The 17646-nt window shown below is 35.3% G+C and overlaps 1 protein-coding gene and 1 pseudogene across 1 annotated transcript; both read right to left on the bottom strand.

Annotated features, from left to right (window-relative positions):
• Positions 1 to 29: 29 nt before the first annotated feature.
• LOC114717078 (probable disease resistance protein At4g27220) lies at positions 30 to 6239 on the bottom strand. The gene is made up of 5 exons (XM_028902160.1): positions 3273 to 6239; positions 2523 to 3137; positions 402 to 1019; positions 108 to 180; positions 30 to 55 (listed from the first exon to the last, which is right to left on the bottom strand). The coding sequence occupies exons 1-5, from the start codon at positions 6237 to 6239 to the stop codon at positions 30 to 32; spliced, it is 4299 nt and encodes a 1432-aa protein (XP_028757993.1).
• A 2930-nt stretch (positions 6240 to 9169) lies between these two features.
• On the bottom strand, positions 9170 to 15563 carry LOC114717081 (disease resistance protein At4g27190-like; annotated as a pseudogene).
• Positions 15564 to 17646: the final 2083 nt, after the last annotated feature.

The following is a 17646-nucleotide window of genomic DNA, read 5'->3' on the forward strand; positions in this document are numbered from 1 at the left end:
CACTCCTAAATTCCAAAGATATTGGAAGCCTAAATTTTGGGAGGAAGTGAAAGCTCTGCATATAAAACTCAGCTCACTTAGGTCTTGGAACTCTAATTCCCTTAAACTCAGGGCTGTTGGATAGAAATATGGAAGTTGATGAAACGGTTGGTTGCCGTTGTTGGCGTGAGGCTCTACTTTCTATGCAACACACAAATGAACCACATTAATGAACTAACAAAGAAAGAAAGCCAAATAAAGACATTTAACAATTCGGCCAATAATAATTTAGTGTATACATAATACAGAGTAAAGGCAATTCAAGGCTCTGAGTATAAAGTGTTTAAGCAGCACTAACTTTTTGTATTTTATTGTTGTCCTCCATGCGAAACAAACAAAACCAACACTCGAATACAACTTACCTGTGTAAATATTGAAATCCACATGCTCCCAGTTGCTCCCATAACTGAAGAAAATTTTGGGCAATTCTTCATTTCAAGTATTCCGCCATTCTCTACGGATAACTTAAATCCTTTGCAGATATCAACAAGACTTGGCAATTCCTTCAGTAGTATGTTTGTAAAATTTGGAAGCACAATTTTGTTGACATTGTCACTACTGCTGTTGGGTTCACTCCTACGTTCAAAGAGCTGCTCTAACTCTGCACATTCTGATATGTCTATATAGTATAAATGTGGAGGCAATATGGTGACAGAGGAGGTTGAGAAAAGAGACTTAAGCTTGTTGCATTGGTACACCATCAATTCTTTCAATTTAGGAAAGCTAGTTTGGAATGATTGGTGATCTTGTTGTGTCAAAATCACCTCCAACTCCTCACAGCTCTGTATCATGAGCGTCTCTAACATTGGGAGGCTTCTTTCGGGGCTGCCCTCACCAAATACGGATTTCAATTTCTTACAATTATACAGGTCTAATGTTCGAAGATGGATAAGGTTTGAAATATGTGAAGGAGCTCCCCATATCAGCCACAACTCAGGGAGACTTTCTAATTCTAATACTTCCAGTTTTGAACACAACAGCTGCATATACACAGACCAAACAAACACACATCAGCGTAATAACACAAGACAAGAAGCCGCTTCCTTTTCCAAATGCCAATCATCACTACAACATTTTTGCTTTATAACAATAATTCAAAATTATTGCCTAGCAACGAAACTATATTGCCTATATCTTTAGGCAACATCTCTCTTCTTTTGCATACTTCAACACCAGTGTCATGTGGTTTGCAACAAAATATTATCAAAATAATTTTTTAATTCATCTAATTAATAAATTAATAAACTTACTAATAAATACATAAAATTTTTAAAAATAAAAAATGAATGGTTCTTTTGATGCATTGGAAAATAGTGGGCAACATTTCTCGAATGTTGGGAAGAAATATTTAAAGGCCACATTTATCTTTTAATTACCTATAAAAATATGGAGTAGCTTTTATGTGTTGCAATAAAAATAGTTTTATAGTCAACAATTTTTATGTTGCCTATTTGACGATTTCAATTCAATAGTTGAAAATTGTCGCCTATTCTATTTTAGGGAATACTTTTAGATCTGTTGTTAAATATTACTATTGCCTGTTCATATGTTAGATTACGCAACAATTTCAGAACTGTTGCATAGTCAAGTGTTACTAAAATTAAAAAATTTTCCAACGTCCCCTTTTCTTCATATTCAATAAAATAATAAGAAATACGACTATAAAAAAAAATTCTAGCTGTCTAGCCTATGCGCGTGCGCGCACATATATAAAAATTAGGGTAACAAAAATATAAAGAAAACTATTTGAATGTCATTTTTTCCCTTTTAACAAAACTAAAGATATTTAAAACTGCTCATTTTAATTTACATAGAATTTTCATTTGAAATGAAAAAATTAATCAATCAGCTGTTATAAGTTCGCATGGTTTGCTAAAGAAAAAGAAACCAAAATTTAAAATTTGTTTTGAATAATCATACTGTATATATATCTATAAAGTATTGGACGGAAGGGTCTACATTCAAGAAATGTAAAATGTTAAATCCTTTGACAAAATTCATCCTTTGGAAAAAATTATATGTTCAAATTCCTGCTTCTAAATAAAATTAGAATTTTAGTATATATTTTTTTTTTAATTTTAATTTAGAATTAAAAATCGATAATTCTACTATTATTTTTCTGTACAATTTCCTATAAAATCCTTACCAAAAAGAGGGAGGGACAACAATAAGAAAAAATCAAATAGTATTATATGTATTTATGCCATAAAAATATTTAGAAATCATTAACATGGGTACATATTGTGTATATTCGTTATTAGGATCTTGAATCTCTAATTTTGTTAATCTAAAATGAAGTGAATACAAATATTGCATCATCCTAGGATATAATAATATTTTAAGATTCAAGAAAGAAAAAGAAGGAAAAAAAACTTATCTGCGATTAGATACTTAAGGATTCCAAGGACCAATAAATTGAGCTGCAATAAAGAGAGAAAAAATTCATTTAAAGAAAGGGAAACAATTAGCAAAGATGTGAGTACCTGGCGAAGACAATCATTAGAAAAGGATAAATTGTGACATAAATCCTTGAGACTTGGCACTTCTCCTAGAATCAAACTCCTTAAATTAGGTAATACATTCTCCGAAAAATCACTCCAATCTATGGCCATTGAAAATAGGCATTTTAACTTGTTGCATCTTTGAACTCGAAGCCTTTTCAGATTTGGAAAACATATTTGTGGTGAATGAGGAGAATTCAATGGGCTTTGATGTTGCTCTCCTACCTCTGCACTGGATGCTATTTCCTCTAATTCATCACAATCTGATATTTCAAGACATTTCAATGGTGGCATGCGCTTAAGAATTACAGGGGAGAAAATAGTTTTCAAATTGTTGCACCCACTCACTCTGAATTCTCTAAGATTTCGGAGGCTCAATTTTTCCATGGGACCACTCCAAACAAATTTTAGATCGGGCAGATTCTTCAATTTCAGAGCATTTAAGGAAGACGTTAACTTGCTTTGTGAAGTCCTTTTAGTCAAAACATCCTCTTCAAGTCTAAATAGAATGTCTTCCGTACTACAATCATCGACCTTAAGTTTCTCTAAATTGAGAAATGATAGTGGAGCTGAAATCCCACTATTCAATTGATTGTCCTGTGGCAAAGGATTTCACAAATCAAAATAAGATACTCACATTTGGTTTTTGCATCATTTTCATAGATATTATGAAAAAAATAGCAATAAAAATTTAGGCAAAGAATTTAATAGAGGGCACTTGAAAATACATACCATATTTATAGTTGAACCAACAGTGATATTAACAAATGAATCTTTGAATTTGGGACATTTCACGCATTGCATTTCTCTCAAACGTGGGCAACTTGAATGAATGGTTTTTGGAAAAATGCTGAGCAAATTTTTCAAGCCATTGAGTTCGAGTGATTTCAAAGCAGGAAGCTTGATTTGAACCTCTTGATGCTCATCTTCATGTTGACCAAAAGCATATTTTAGTTGAGAAGCCCCAGAAATGCACACCTCCTCCAACTGCTCAAGGCCTTGTACACAAGAGTTCGAGAATACATATTCTAACTTATCACAATCAATGATGGTCAAACTTTTCAATTTTGAGAACACCAAAGATGCACTATTGTTCGAAGCTGAAATAATTTCACTGTTAGCACCATCGCCATCCTCCTCTATTATATTCTTCAGTTCACTGCAACCATTTATATTTAGCTTTTGTAACAATAGTATAGCTCTCACAACACACTTTGGAAATAGCGAAGTCAGCTTAGGGCAATGGGATATATGTAGCTCTTGTAATTTCTCAAAGAAGCAAAGCTGAGGGGGACCACACCAAATGACTTTCAAGTTCGCTAAAGACTCCAACCTTAAGTTGATTACCTTTGGGAAGAGCCAAGTTTCTATTTCATGAGAAGTTGCATCTACAAGGCATTCCAAATCTGAACAAAACTGGAGGCATGATGTGGTCAACTCATTCATCCCTCCTGCAACTTGAACAAAGTCTGGTACAATATTTTTACAACCTACATCACATCTATACAAACAAACAAATTCTGCTTGTTGCAAAAGATCTTTAATAAATGGACTTAAGGCAGAGATTTTTAACTCTTGCAAGGATAAAGCCTTGGAATGAAAATGCATCAAATGTTGATGATCACCACTGAATGTACTAACACTATACTTGTTAATAATTTGAAGTTTATATCTCTTCAATCTAGGAAAACCAGCATCTTTCAATAAACATTTACCAGGTCTTAAAGTTGTTCTGATTTTCTGAACATAAAACTCTTGTAGTTGTGTGCATCTTTTTATTATCTTAAAACTTTGCTCCCCAATATAATCTAAATCTAACAGCTTCAATTTACTCAACTCTTCCAATCCTTGTGGCAGATCCTCAAACCTACTATCTTTCAAGTCAAGAACTTCAAGTCTTTTGAGGCCTAACACCCATGACAAATCATCACCTAATTGATAGTTTCGCAAGATCAGGGTTCGTAGATTAGTTAGCAAATTCATAGAGTGTGGCAATGATAACAAGCGGGATCCTACAAGGCCCTTATATGGACAATGAATCTGCAAAACCTTGAGCAATCCCATACCTGCAAAATTTGCTTCTGATAATTCACGTTCATCACCTATATCATTTAGCAGCAAAATCTCTAGTTTTGGAGCATCGAATTGTGGGGGAAATTGAGATTTTTCATTGCACCAAGAAGTGAATGCGTAACAATCTTTTATAGACCCATTTGTTGCCATCTTCATATCCTTCTCAAGATTCACTACAATATTACGATTTTCTTGACGTGATATCCACAACGCTACATCACGAACTACGTCATGCATTCTCAATCGGCCTTTATACTTCTCGGAACGCATTAGCAAACAAGAATCCACAAGGATATTTACACATGCGCCCACTTTGTTTCTTGCTTCTTCAAGAGAGTTCAATTCTTCACACATGTCCAAACCTATCATGATTCTGAACAAATCTTCAATCAAGATATTTGCGTCTTCTGGATACATGCAGCATGTCAAGAAGAGTGACTTGGCTTCATTGCTCCTTAAATAATCGTAACTCAACTGAAGACAAGGAAAAGCGTCTCTGACACCTTCTTCCACATCAATTGGTTTTGACTTCCTTAATCTGTTTAGCGCTTGCTTCCATTCTGCTACAGACTTTCCTTTCAAGGAGGCTCCGACGGCTTGAATTGCAATAGGAAGTCCTTTGCATTCCCTTACAATTCCTTGTGCCACATTACTCAATGATTCATCAACATTACGAGCATGTTTTTGGAATAATGTCCAAGATTCTTCATCAGATAAAAGATGCAAGGGAATCTTTCTTTCACAATCCATCAAACTGCATACTTGTTGGCGCCGAGTGGTAAGAAGGATCTTGCAACCACGATAATCCTCAAGAGGGATACCGACATCCTTCAAATGGATCCCAGCCCATACGTCATCGAATATTATAAGAATTCTTTCCCTATTGCTCAGTCTCATCGATAAACGTCTAGCTCTTCCTGCTTCACTTTGTTCATCTAATTTCAAGTTGAACATATCTGCAATCTCATCTTGAATCTTTCTAATATTCGGAGTTTGGGACACAGTTGTAAATATGACTAGATCAAAAAGGTTTGATTTCTTGGCTTCTTTGCCTACTTCTGTTACCAAGGTTGTTTTGCCGGAGCCCCCCATCCCATACAATCCAATCATGCGAACCCCAGAGTCTCGGAGAGCTGCCATCAATTGATCAAAAGCCAACCTTGTAGACTGGAAATACTCAAAATTCTTAGAATCAAAGTACTCTACATCTGGGATTGGAACAGGTATAGAAACGGAATCAAATTTACTCCTTTGATTGAGATTCTTTGTTGCCTCAATCATCTTTGTCATTTGTCTACAGAATCGATATCTCCTCCAAGTAGGACACCTTCCTTGAAAGCAACTATTGCTTTCCTTCATTTGCTGCTCCAATTTCTGCACCTCATCCATATGACTCCTCACTTCACCTAACCACTTGTCAACAGCATCAAGAATTTTATCAGTTCTGTTAAGTGCTTCTTGAACACGCGCTTGAATTCCATCTTGTCTTGATGCAAGCTCCTGCTTTTCAGTTTCAAGAGTTTTTGTGATGTTGCCTGCACAAAACAAGTACTGTCCTTGACGTACCAGTGGAGCTACCGAATATTCAACGAGTTTGGCAATAACTGATCCTGCAATTTCTGCCATTTAAGCCAAAACTACCTGAAAGACAAGCGGATCAAAACCTATCATTATGAGCTTTACCATTAAATGAGTTGTTGGTAATCTCATGCAGAATCAGATTATAATAGCCTGATTTTCTAATATAAAAATGATAAAGAAAAATATGCTTGTGTTCATATAAAATTGATAAGTAGGACAGGTGATTGGATCTCAGTAAATGAAGACTTTCGACTTGCCTCCCAGATTCTAATAATAGATGCACTTCTTGACCCAAGCACGTAAGAACATGTTAGTACCCACAAAAATGCATATTTGATCTTTTAAGTAGTCTTTATTTTAGTTTTTGAATTATATAAAGTGACTTTTTATTTCTCTAATCATAATTAATGATATTAGTATCATTAACAAAAACAATTCTAACATTGAAATTTTAAATACAAATAAAACATTCTCAAATACTAATATAATATAACAGTTTTTTAATAAAAAAAATGATGAGGATTGACATAAAAAATCATCATTTACAACTAAAAGTATTAGAGTTTGGAAACATAAAAAGAGATTCATAAAATTGAGGAATTAAACTGAAGCTTTATGTAAAATTAAATAATCAAAATACGCTTCTGCTTAGGATAGAAATATAATGAATTTTTAAATAAATTAAAATATGTAATTAATTTATAACATATAAAATTAATAACATCATATGAAGTATCGTAATGTTTAAATAAATAATACATTAAAATTTTTTTAATCTAAATTATTTTTAGGCATTGTTTATGCTCAAAATTGGGTTAAAATACGACTCAATCGTTAATCAATAATATGTGTAGATTGGAATAATAGCTTAGAAAGTATGTATATCGTGGCTTTAGATTTTAAGAAAGATTTATATCGGCTTCAGAAATAATATAACCTTTAACCCTTAAAATTTTTCCTCACTTATGGATAGTCCCCAAATTTTGACTCACTACATTTCAATAATTCAATCCTTATAATTTATTGAATATAAGAAATTATATAGTTATGGAGTTGTATTAAATTAAAAAATCATGAGAACTAAATTGTTTCCAGATTATCAACTATACGAACTAAGTCATTCCAAATGAAAGTTTAAGAAACTGGATTGATAATTAAGAAAAACTTTGAACCATGTAAACTTTTTCCTTGCGTGAAAAGGAGATCAGACATACATGTATGACGTTTCTAAGAAGGAAGCAGGAATGGGGAAAAAAGTGAGGGTGCTTTTTATTTATCAAGCTCACTCCCAGCACATTTTGCCATTAAATGATTGCAATATTATTCATATCACTAGTACTGTCTTTTAAATCAAACATAACATTGAAAATAATGAGAAGAAGACTGACTGACACAGATGATGATGATGATGATAAGTGGAACCGCCTGAAACCAAACACACACACACACACATATCTGAGCTCTAGCTGCAGCCTATAACCCAAGACCCATATCACAAATTAAAGTCAGAAAGCAAAGCACAGGTAATTGCAATAAGTTTTCAATGCAAATTTGTTAATTTCAACCCACAGAATCTAAAAGCCAGCGGAAGCATGTGGAGAAGTTTAAGGCAAGCGTGGAGAAAACTCAAAACCGCCCATAAGATTTGGAAATAAAAATTCAAACTGACCAAGGGATGGAGGAGTTGCGTTGGAAGGAGGTTTGAGAGAGAGAGGCTGATCGACGGTGAATTATGACAGCGTCCCGGCGAACGGCTGCGAGCAGTGGAAGACGCAGACTGGAAAAAGGCGAATGAAAGGAATTAGAAGTGATGAAGGGCTTGAGAGAGAAAGAGAGGAAGCAGAGGATCGGAAGCCAAGCTGAAGTTGTATGTGTTGAAAGGATTGCCCAAGCCTTCCTTTTTGCTTTTGGATGCTAATAATTAGGATCACTGCTTAGTTTCCTGGTCATTTCCTATCTTCACTTTACTTTGATCATGGGTCAATGCGTTCTCACATGCAAAGTCATGCCTCTCGTTCCGAATCAATCACTTTAACAAAAGTGCTTTAATTTTGGATATATGTTGAATTATTGATGGTTGTGTAGGCCCTTCTTGTCTGCCATTTCAAATTAATAAAGTGATATAATCCAATTTATCTTCACCTTCTCTATTAAACTATTAATTTGTCCCCATCAGTTAACAGGATTTGTAATTTTAAGAGAATCTTACTGCTAATTAGGTGCTTGCCAGCTGGTGTCAACTTCACATATGTAGTTTATTTTAATCAACATTGGGGGGGGGGGGGAAACGGGGAAAAAGAGAGAGATATATAGACCTGGTTGGTTGATGCTTATGACAAATTATGAGAAGATAAACTCAATAATGGAAACAACAGGGACACCTAAGAAGAATATCTCTGTTGAAAGTTGAAAATAATGAAAAAGATAAACTCGCGGAGGTAGCTCTGCTTAATTAAAATCTCCTCAGCTTTAGAAAAGAAAAGGTGCATGTCGGAGCTGGATAATTGTGAAGGAAAAGTATTGTGGAACATAAACAATATAATTTAAACATTCAAAAGGACCTCCAACAAATTAATAAAAGATGTGAGGGACATATAGTAATAGTATGAGGTCATAGGGAGAATTGAACTCGCCATCTTACAAACCCAAAATGTTCGGCTTAAGCAAGAGGGAACTGGATCAAGTAATTGGCTGTCATTTTTGGCACATGAGGCTCTGTTTCCTGTGTTAAAAGACAAATGAAGAAGATTATTATCATTTATTAACGCAATAACAGATGGAGGCCACAGAAATTTAACAAGGAACCACTAAAAATGATTTGAACCATAATTTTTTCAGGCAGAAAACACCTCAAAGGCTCTGTTCACAGTGTTCTAGCACTGTGAACAGAAATCCTTGAGATTTGGTGCTTTTTTTAGAGTTAGTTTTATCAACTTGGGTATGATCCTCTTATCTGAATTATTTTGCCATTTAATTTAAGCCTCACCTCTAAAAGTTTTCTCTAATGGTGCAGCTCTTGACACATGGAGATCCTGCAACTCAGGGAGATCATCCCAAGCTATAACCACAGAAAATAAGCATTTTAACTGGTTACATCTAGTCAAGCTGTTGGCAACTTTGATTGATGATTTTCCCCGAAGCTTCGTTTTTTCACTTTTGGGGTCAACGTGTCCTCACATAAAGTCATGCCTCTCGTTCCCGTGATCCTTCCAAATAATTATTATGATCATCTACAGTTATCCACTTTGCTACAGTATTCGTGCCATTCGTTTGGGTAAACAATTAAGAGTAAAAGCCAAGAACCAGAGATATTAAAAGGACTAAGGACCAACACAGATCAGATACGAAAGCACGAGGGAGCCACTAGCCAAGGCCTTGAATGGGACATAGCAGCCTTAGTCCCAATTAATTAGGCCCATTCCAAAACCAAAGCCAGTGAGGATGGACAGGCACAACCTCATGGACATAACTTCCTCACTAACTAATCATAATATCTGCATATATCTTCAGGCTTTTCACTTCTTCCATCTGCTCTTTCTTTCAATGTTTTGTCCATCACGACGTCAATTCATTTTGCAATGGTCATTCTGCACATCAAAACAAATTGGCATTTCAAGCTACATAAATAATTTCCTAACCACAGTTTATATATTTGATCCATTCGTGTGTGTGTGTATGCATGTAGTAGTAGTGTTTAAGAAAGAAATAAGGTGGCAGCTTGATAAACACCTGTGCCTTCCAGAAGGGAGAAGCCAAAATTTGGGCATTCGTATACTTGGACATCATGAAGGTAGGCAGCATTTAACTTGGATCCTTTGCAGAAGTGAGTGAGGGCAGGCAAATTTGAAAGATACAATTTCTCTAGATTTGGAAGCACAATTTCTTGCATATTGGCAGTTCCTTGATCACTTTTATATGATAAAAGCTCCCCCATTTGTGCAGCCTTTGATACCTCAATGCACTGTAGTTGTGGCAGCATTCCAAGTACAACATTTCTGAGAAGGCATTTCAACTTGTTGCAGCCCCTCACCTCTATTTCCTTTAGTTTTCGAAAAGGAAAGTGCATATTGGGGTTGGTTAGATTCTGATGAGCTTCTTCTCGTTCTTCCATGATTTCCTCTATTTCCTCACATTCTGTAATTTTCAAGGATGTCAACTGTGGGAGGCTTCCCCAAACAGACATGGACAAGATACATTTTAGTTTCCCACATCGATGCACTGCTAAAGATTGAAGATATAGGAAGCCCAAGTTTTGAGAGGAAGTAAAAGCCGTGAATATGCAACTTAGTTCACTTAGCTTTTGTAATTCTAATTCCTCCAAAAACAAGTTTTCTGAGAAGGAATATGGAACTTGATCCAGGTGTTGGTTGCCGTTATTGGCATTAGGCAATGCTTCCTTCTACAGAAAACACAAATGAGCTAAGAAAGAAAGCCTAAAGACGTTTAATTATAAAAGACTACAACAAAATTGTTCCGGCCAATACTTGTTTTGTGTAATACAGAGTAGAGGCAATTCAAGGTTCTAAATATTACTTGTTTAAGCACCATTATCTTATTTTATTTTATTGTTGTCCTCAATGGGAAACCAACAAAACCAACATTAAAATACAACTTGCTCGTCTTAATATGGAAAAGTACACGCTCCCAGTTGCTCCCATAATTGCAGAAAATTTTGGGCAATTCTCTATTAGGATATATCCATTGTTCACTACGGATAACTTGAAACCTTTGCAGATATCAACAAGACAAGGCAAATTCGTTAGGCTTATGTCTCTCAAGTTTGGAAGCATGATTTCACCTACGTTGTCACTACTACTGGCTTCACCACTATGTCTGAAAAGCTCCTCTAACTTTGCACATTCTGATATCCGTATTTTATATAATTGTGGAAGCAATATAGTGATAGAGGAGGTTGAGAAAAGGCACTTCAACTTGTTGCAGCCCTAAATAGTCAACTCATTCAATTTAGGAAAGCATGTTTGAAATTTTTTATCCTCTATCATAATTTCCTCCAACTCCTCGCATTTGCTTAAAACAAGAGTCTGTAGCATTGATAGACTTCTTCCATGGATGCCCTCGTTGAATACAGATTTCAGATTGTTACAATTATAAAGAACCAATGTTTGAAGACAAACAAGGTTGGGAATCTACGAGGAACCCATCCATCTCAACCACAGCTCAGAGAGACTGAGGTTTAGAGCCAACGAGCTACAAAAAATGGCCAATGGAACAGGGTCAACGGGATTAGTAAAGGAAGTCTTTACTGATACATGTTCAAAAAATTGATAGTGACTACATTTTTTTTTTAATAGTTGGTAGCTACATACTTTGAACCAGCACACAAGGGAGTTGTTGCTTTCATGGTAATGAAAGTTCTAAATTAGTAAGCTAAGACAAAATGAATAAGAATACTGATTGATCGCGAGATCCAATAATATTAAAAGAAACTTCAGAATATATCAAACTCTTCATTAGAACTACTAAAATTCAATTGGTTCCCACACTAAAAATTGGGCTGCAAAAAATGCAACTAATAAAAAAATTAAAGAAATCAAAGTAAGTACAGAAAATGTGTTATACCCGCAAAAGACACTCATTAGAGAGGGATAACCCTTGGCAGAAATCCTTGAGATTGGGTACTGTCATCAGAGCTAGATGCCTCGAGTTGGGTAAGAACTTCTTTTCTGCATTGTTTTGCCATTTTGGCTTGGCCTCACCTCTAAAAAGTTGTTTTAGTTCACAAGCTCCTGAAACATATAGACGTCGAAGCTCAGGAAGATCATCCCAAGCTAAGGCGACAGAAAACAAGCATTTTAACTTGTTGCATTCCATAATATGAAGGCTTTTCAAATTTGAAAAGCACACTTGTGGGGTCTGAGATGAGTTCTGATGCTGTTCTCCAATTTCTGTATATGAAATTATTTCCTCTAATTCCTCACAATCCCATATAAATAGTGTTTCCAATAGTTGCATGTGTTTAAGAATAGCTTTGAGATTGTTACACCTGACCACATCGAACTCCTTAAGATTTTAGAGGCTTCGAGTTTGAGATGGACCAATGCAAACGAAATTTGGTTCAAATAAATTCTCCAAATTCAGAGTTTCTAGGGATGAGGTTATCTTGTTACGGAGGACTATTTTTGTAAGAACAACCCGTTCGAGTAGAAATAGAATGTCTTCTGTGGCAGAATCTTTAACTTCAAGTTTCTCTAAATTGAGAAATGATATCGGAGCTGAAACCGCACTATAACAACGATTGTCCCAAAGCATGAGTAAATTTTAGTGAATCAAAACATAGAATAAATTGCAACCTTGGTTTATGCATTAATTCATAATTCATAAATACAATAAAAATAAACGTAAAACACTTTCAAATAATACTATAGGGCATATGGAAGTACATACCATATTCATATTTGAACCAACCATGATGTTACAGCATGAAGCTGTGAATTTGAGGCATCTTCGCCAATACAATTCCCTTAGAGAAGGGCAATTTGAATAATAGTTTTTGGGGAAAATGCTCAGCAAATTTTTCAAGCCTTCAAATCTAATTGATTTCAGAACTGGAAGCTCGGTCTGGATTTGATGATGTTCATCTTCATAATGACCAAAAGCATATTTTAGTTGAGGAGCATGCGTAACAGATACCTTCTCCAGCTGTAGAAGGCTTTGAACACAAGAGTTCAAGAATATATATTTCAGCTTATCACAGTCACAGATGGTCAAAGATTTCAATTGTGAGAACACCAAATCAGAATCATTTGAACGTGGAATAATTTTGTTGTCAATACTAGTACCATGTACTTCTATTATATTCTTCAATTCACGACAATGTTGTATATTCAGCTTTTGTAGCAACCACAAAGCTCTGATAACACATTTTGGAAAGAGCGACTTCAATTTGGGGCAATTGAATATTTCAAGCTCTTGTAATTTATTAAAAAAGCCAAGCAATGGTGGACCATGCCAAACTTTTTGTAAATTGCTCAGAAATTCCAATCTTAACTTAGTCAACTTTGGGAACCAAGCTTCTGCTTGCAACAAATCAACCTGACAGGAAGTTGCGTTTGTGTCTATCAGGCATTCCAAATTTGAACAAAAAGAAAGTGATAAGCTACTCAACTCATCCATCCCTCCTACTACTTCAATGGTGTTTGGTACAATATTTTTGCAACCACCATAAAGTCTTTCCAAGCTAGCAACTTCTGCTTGGTGTAAAAAGTCCTTAATAAATGAACTTGAAATGAAGATATTTAGATTTTCCAAGTGAAAAACTTTTGAGCTAAAATTCAACGGAGCGTTGCTGTCAATATGTATAGCAGATCCAGTGCTCCCAATTTTAATTTTATACCTCTGTAATCTTGGAAATGTGGCATTATTTAGAAAAGATTTACTAGGTTGTGGTTTTATTCTCCTTAGTTGGATTCTAGAAGCGTATAACTCCTCTAGTTGTATGCATCTTTCTATTACCTTGAAACTTTGCTCTTTGATTTCACACCTGACAAGTCCAACAGCTTCAACTCCTTCAAATCTTCTAATCCTTTTAGTAGCTCCCAAAACGAACTACCTTCCAAGTCAAGAATCTCAGGTCTTTTAAGTCCTACAACCCATGATAAATCATCACAAAAATCCCATCCTTGCAAGCAAAGAGTTTGAAGATTTGGTAACAGTTTCACAGGCTTTGGACACAAAGTAAATAATTGGACCAATGAAGAAGATCCAAAGACGATACCCATAACCTTGAGTGCCTCCACACCTCCAAAATCCAGTTCTGACAATTCAAATGAACTTCGAATTATTAGTAGTAGGACCTCAAGATTAGAAACATCAAGTTGTTGAGGAATTCGAGATGTTTCATTGCACCAAGAAGTGAATGCGTAATAATCTTTTATAGATTCGTATGTTAGTGCATTCATATCTTCCTGAGGATTTACCACAATAGTACGATCCTCTTTGGATGATATCCACAATGCCATATCGTGTATTATGTCATGCATTCTCAAGCAATTTTTCTTTTTCTCAGAGCGCATCAACAAACAAGAATCTATGAGATTGTTTATACATGCAGTCACTTTGTTTCTTGCCTTTTCGACTGATCCCACTTCATCACAAAGGCCTAAACCTACTGCAATTCTGAACAAATCTTTAATGAGAATATCTTCATCTTCTGGATACATGCAGCACATGAGGAAGATTAACTTGGCTTCATTACTCTTCAAATAATCATAACTCAATTGAAGACATGCAAAAGCATCCCTGACACCTTCTTCTACATCAACTGGTTTTGAATCCCTCAATCTTCTTAATGCATCCATCCATTCTTCAATGGACTTTCCTTTCAAAGAGGTTGCTACAGCTTCAATGGCAATAGGAAGTCCTTTACATTCCCTTACAATTTTTTATGCCACGCTATCTAATGATTTGTCAGCTATATGAGCACGTTTTTGGAACAAAGTCCACGATTCCTCTTCAGATAAGAAGTGCAAAGGAATTTTCGTTCCACACTCCATTATATAGCATAGTGAGAAGAACCTTGTGCCTCAGTCGATAATCTTCAAAAGGAATACCGATATCCTTCAAATCGATCTTAGCCCATACATCATCTAAAATAATCCTTTCCCCACTATTTAATCTCATTGACAAACGTCTTGCTCTTCCCGACTCACTCTCTCCATTAAATTTCAAGTCTAGCATGTCTGCAATTTCACCCTGAATCTTTCTCACATCTGGAGTTTGGGACACAGTTGCAAATACAACTCGATCAAAAAGCTTTAACTCCTTGGCTTTCTTGCCCACTTCTTGTACCAGCATTGTTTTACCAGAGCCCCCTATTCCATACAATCCAATCATGTGGATATCATCATCTTGCAGAGCCGCTAACAATTGATCTGAAGCCAACTTGGTGGACTGGAAATACACAAAATCTCCAGAAGAAAAATATTCTATATCTGGAAGTGAAGCAAGGACAGAAAAGGGATTAAATTCACTCCTTTCAATAAGAGTTCTTGTTGTCACCATCATTTTTTCCATCTGTCCACATAAACGATACCTCTTCCAGCTAGAACACCTCCGTCGAAAGCAGTTTCTGCCTTCCTCCATTTGCTGCTCCAGCTTCAGCACCTCATCCATATGATTTTTCACTTCACCCAACCACTTTTCAACTGCATCATCAATTCTTTCAGTTCTACTCAGCGCTTCTTGAACACGTTTCTGCACTACATCTTGAGCAGAGGCCAACCTTTGTCTCTCAGTTTCAAGACTCTTTTTGATTCTGTTTGCATGGAATAAATATTGCCCTTGACGTATCACTGGATCAAGCAAGTATTCTGCTAGTTTTGCAACAACAGATATTGCAATCTCTGCCATTCGAGCCAGCACAACCTGAAGAAGTAGCAGCTTTAATCCATCTCTATGTATGAGCTCTACTACTAATTGGGTTATTTTTAATCTCTAACCGTATCAGATCTACACAGTTAGATATTTGCTATGATGAAAATAACAACTTAATATCAATATACGTTTAAATAGAACTGATAAATAAGCATCATGCAGTCCATTCACGTCAAGGATTAAATATTTGGACAAAAGAAAATACGTCATGTTTCTTAGGATGAATAACATTGCAATATTTGTTTCGGTAAGCATGCAGAGACAATGATATAAATCTAATTCTAAATATAGGTCTACAATAAATATAAAAAAAAAAATCAAAACAGGATGGTCCTGTAGAGACATTTTAAATTCATAATACCAAGTAATTACTTTAAATTAAAAGACATTTTTGCAAGAAGCATCTCAAAAGCAATATTTGTAGCTTGGCAGAGGCAGCACCAAATGATCCTCTCAAGAGCATTATGGGATCATAATTAGATCAAATTAACTCTGTATCTCAGGATTTAAGAAAAATTAAATCTTCTCGCTGTAACAAGCCTATGATTAAGCAGTGACAAAAAGGTGAGGATGCAAAATGAAAAAGGGTACAATGAAAACCACATAAGCAGTAGTGAAAGTAGTTCTACATTTGATTGTAACGAAATGAATGGATATATAGGTACGTACCTTCAAGCAGGAGATACAGAGGAAGGTGAAGTGTGAAGGATGACTGATAAAGGCTAAAGGAAGCAAAGGCTTAGTTGTTTAACAATATGCCTTTTTCTTTATATATATATATATATATATGTATGTATGTATGTATAGATTAAATTTGACTCAAGACTGAAACGAAAGAGTAATCAGTAAGTAACAACTCGGAAATTAAATATTGATACAAGATTCATCCAGTAGTTGAAAACTGGAGAATGCTGGAATTTAATTATAAAATAGGAACAATATGAAAAGACACTATGTTTTATGGTTGTAATCAAAAGACAATCATGCTTTTTACGTTCCTTAATAGACACATTGGCTGTTCCCCTTGTGTAATTTCCATTGTGCTTCGTCTTTCCTTATTCGTATCAAGAATTTTAAATACCTTCTGCATATATATGTAGCCCCTCATTGGCTGTTCCCCTGGTGTAATTTCCATTGTGCTTCGTCTTTCCTTATTCGTATCAAGAATTTTAAATACCTTCTGCATATATATGTAGCCCCTCAGGACTTGTACCTGCTGCAGGGGAGATATATGTAGGGAAATTTCCGAAAAAAATGATAGTTAGATTGTCAAACCCAAAAGGCGATGCGAATTTGTACAATTTCGAATAATTAAGTCATAATGAGAGACTTGGAATTTTAAAATATTGGTGAATTTTAAATGTTTTTCTTTTTCTTTTTTTTTTTTGGGAAAAACAACCTCAAGTCACCCATGCTGGCAACTTTTTTTTTTTTTGGGGATTTTTTTTTAACCTTCGTAGCATGAGTAACAATTCTTTTAAAAGTACATAAGGTTAGCCGCTCATTTCTCCAAATTCAGTTGGGGCAAGACTGGATAAATTAGTCTCAATATCAGAGAAACTTTTATAGGAATGACTTCGCAAACAAGCCGAAGCTTGCTGGTAACAGCTTATAGTAATTCGATTGCCTTCCATCACAGGAGTCACAAGATTTAAGTTCGTAAACACTTGTAAAAGAGTCTAAGGATTCATTGATATATTGATGATGATAGCTAGATGAACAGTAATAACTAATTTCATTGGGCTGCGTGTAAAAGTGAGTTTTAAATGTTAAAATTCCTCCAACTCCAGTTTTTAATCTTTTTTTCATTTCGAAGTCAGCGACTTTTTCCTTCCCGATAATTTTTCTCTTTAGATGTGTTTCCAATTCTCTATCCTATTTCTCTGTTTTTTTTCCTCCTTTTCCTCAATTTCTTATCGCCCTTTCACTCTTTTACGCATCAGGTATCAGGTATGCATCTCCTCTCTACCTCAATTTCTTTTCATCTCTTTTGTCTCTCTAGCTATGGCTTCATTTTCTCCCTTGCTCTTCATCTATTTTTGGTTACCTTCCAACTGTT

Source organism: Neltuma alba, unplaced genomic scaffold (genome assembly GCF_004799145.2).
Source record: "Neltuma alba isolate B1F8T4 unplaced genomic scaffold, ASM479914v2 tig00011707_pilon, whole genome shotgun sequence".
NCBI classification, from domain to species: Eukaryota; Viridiplantae; Streptophyta; class Magnoliopsida; order Fabales; family Fabaceae; genus Neltuma; species Neltuma alba.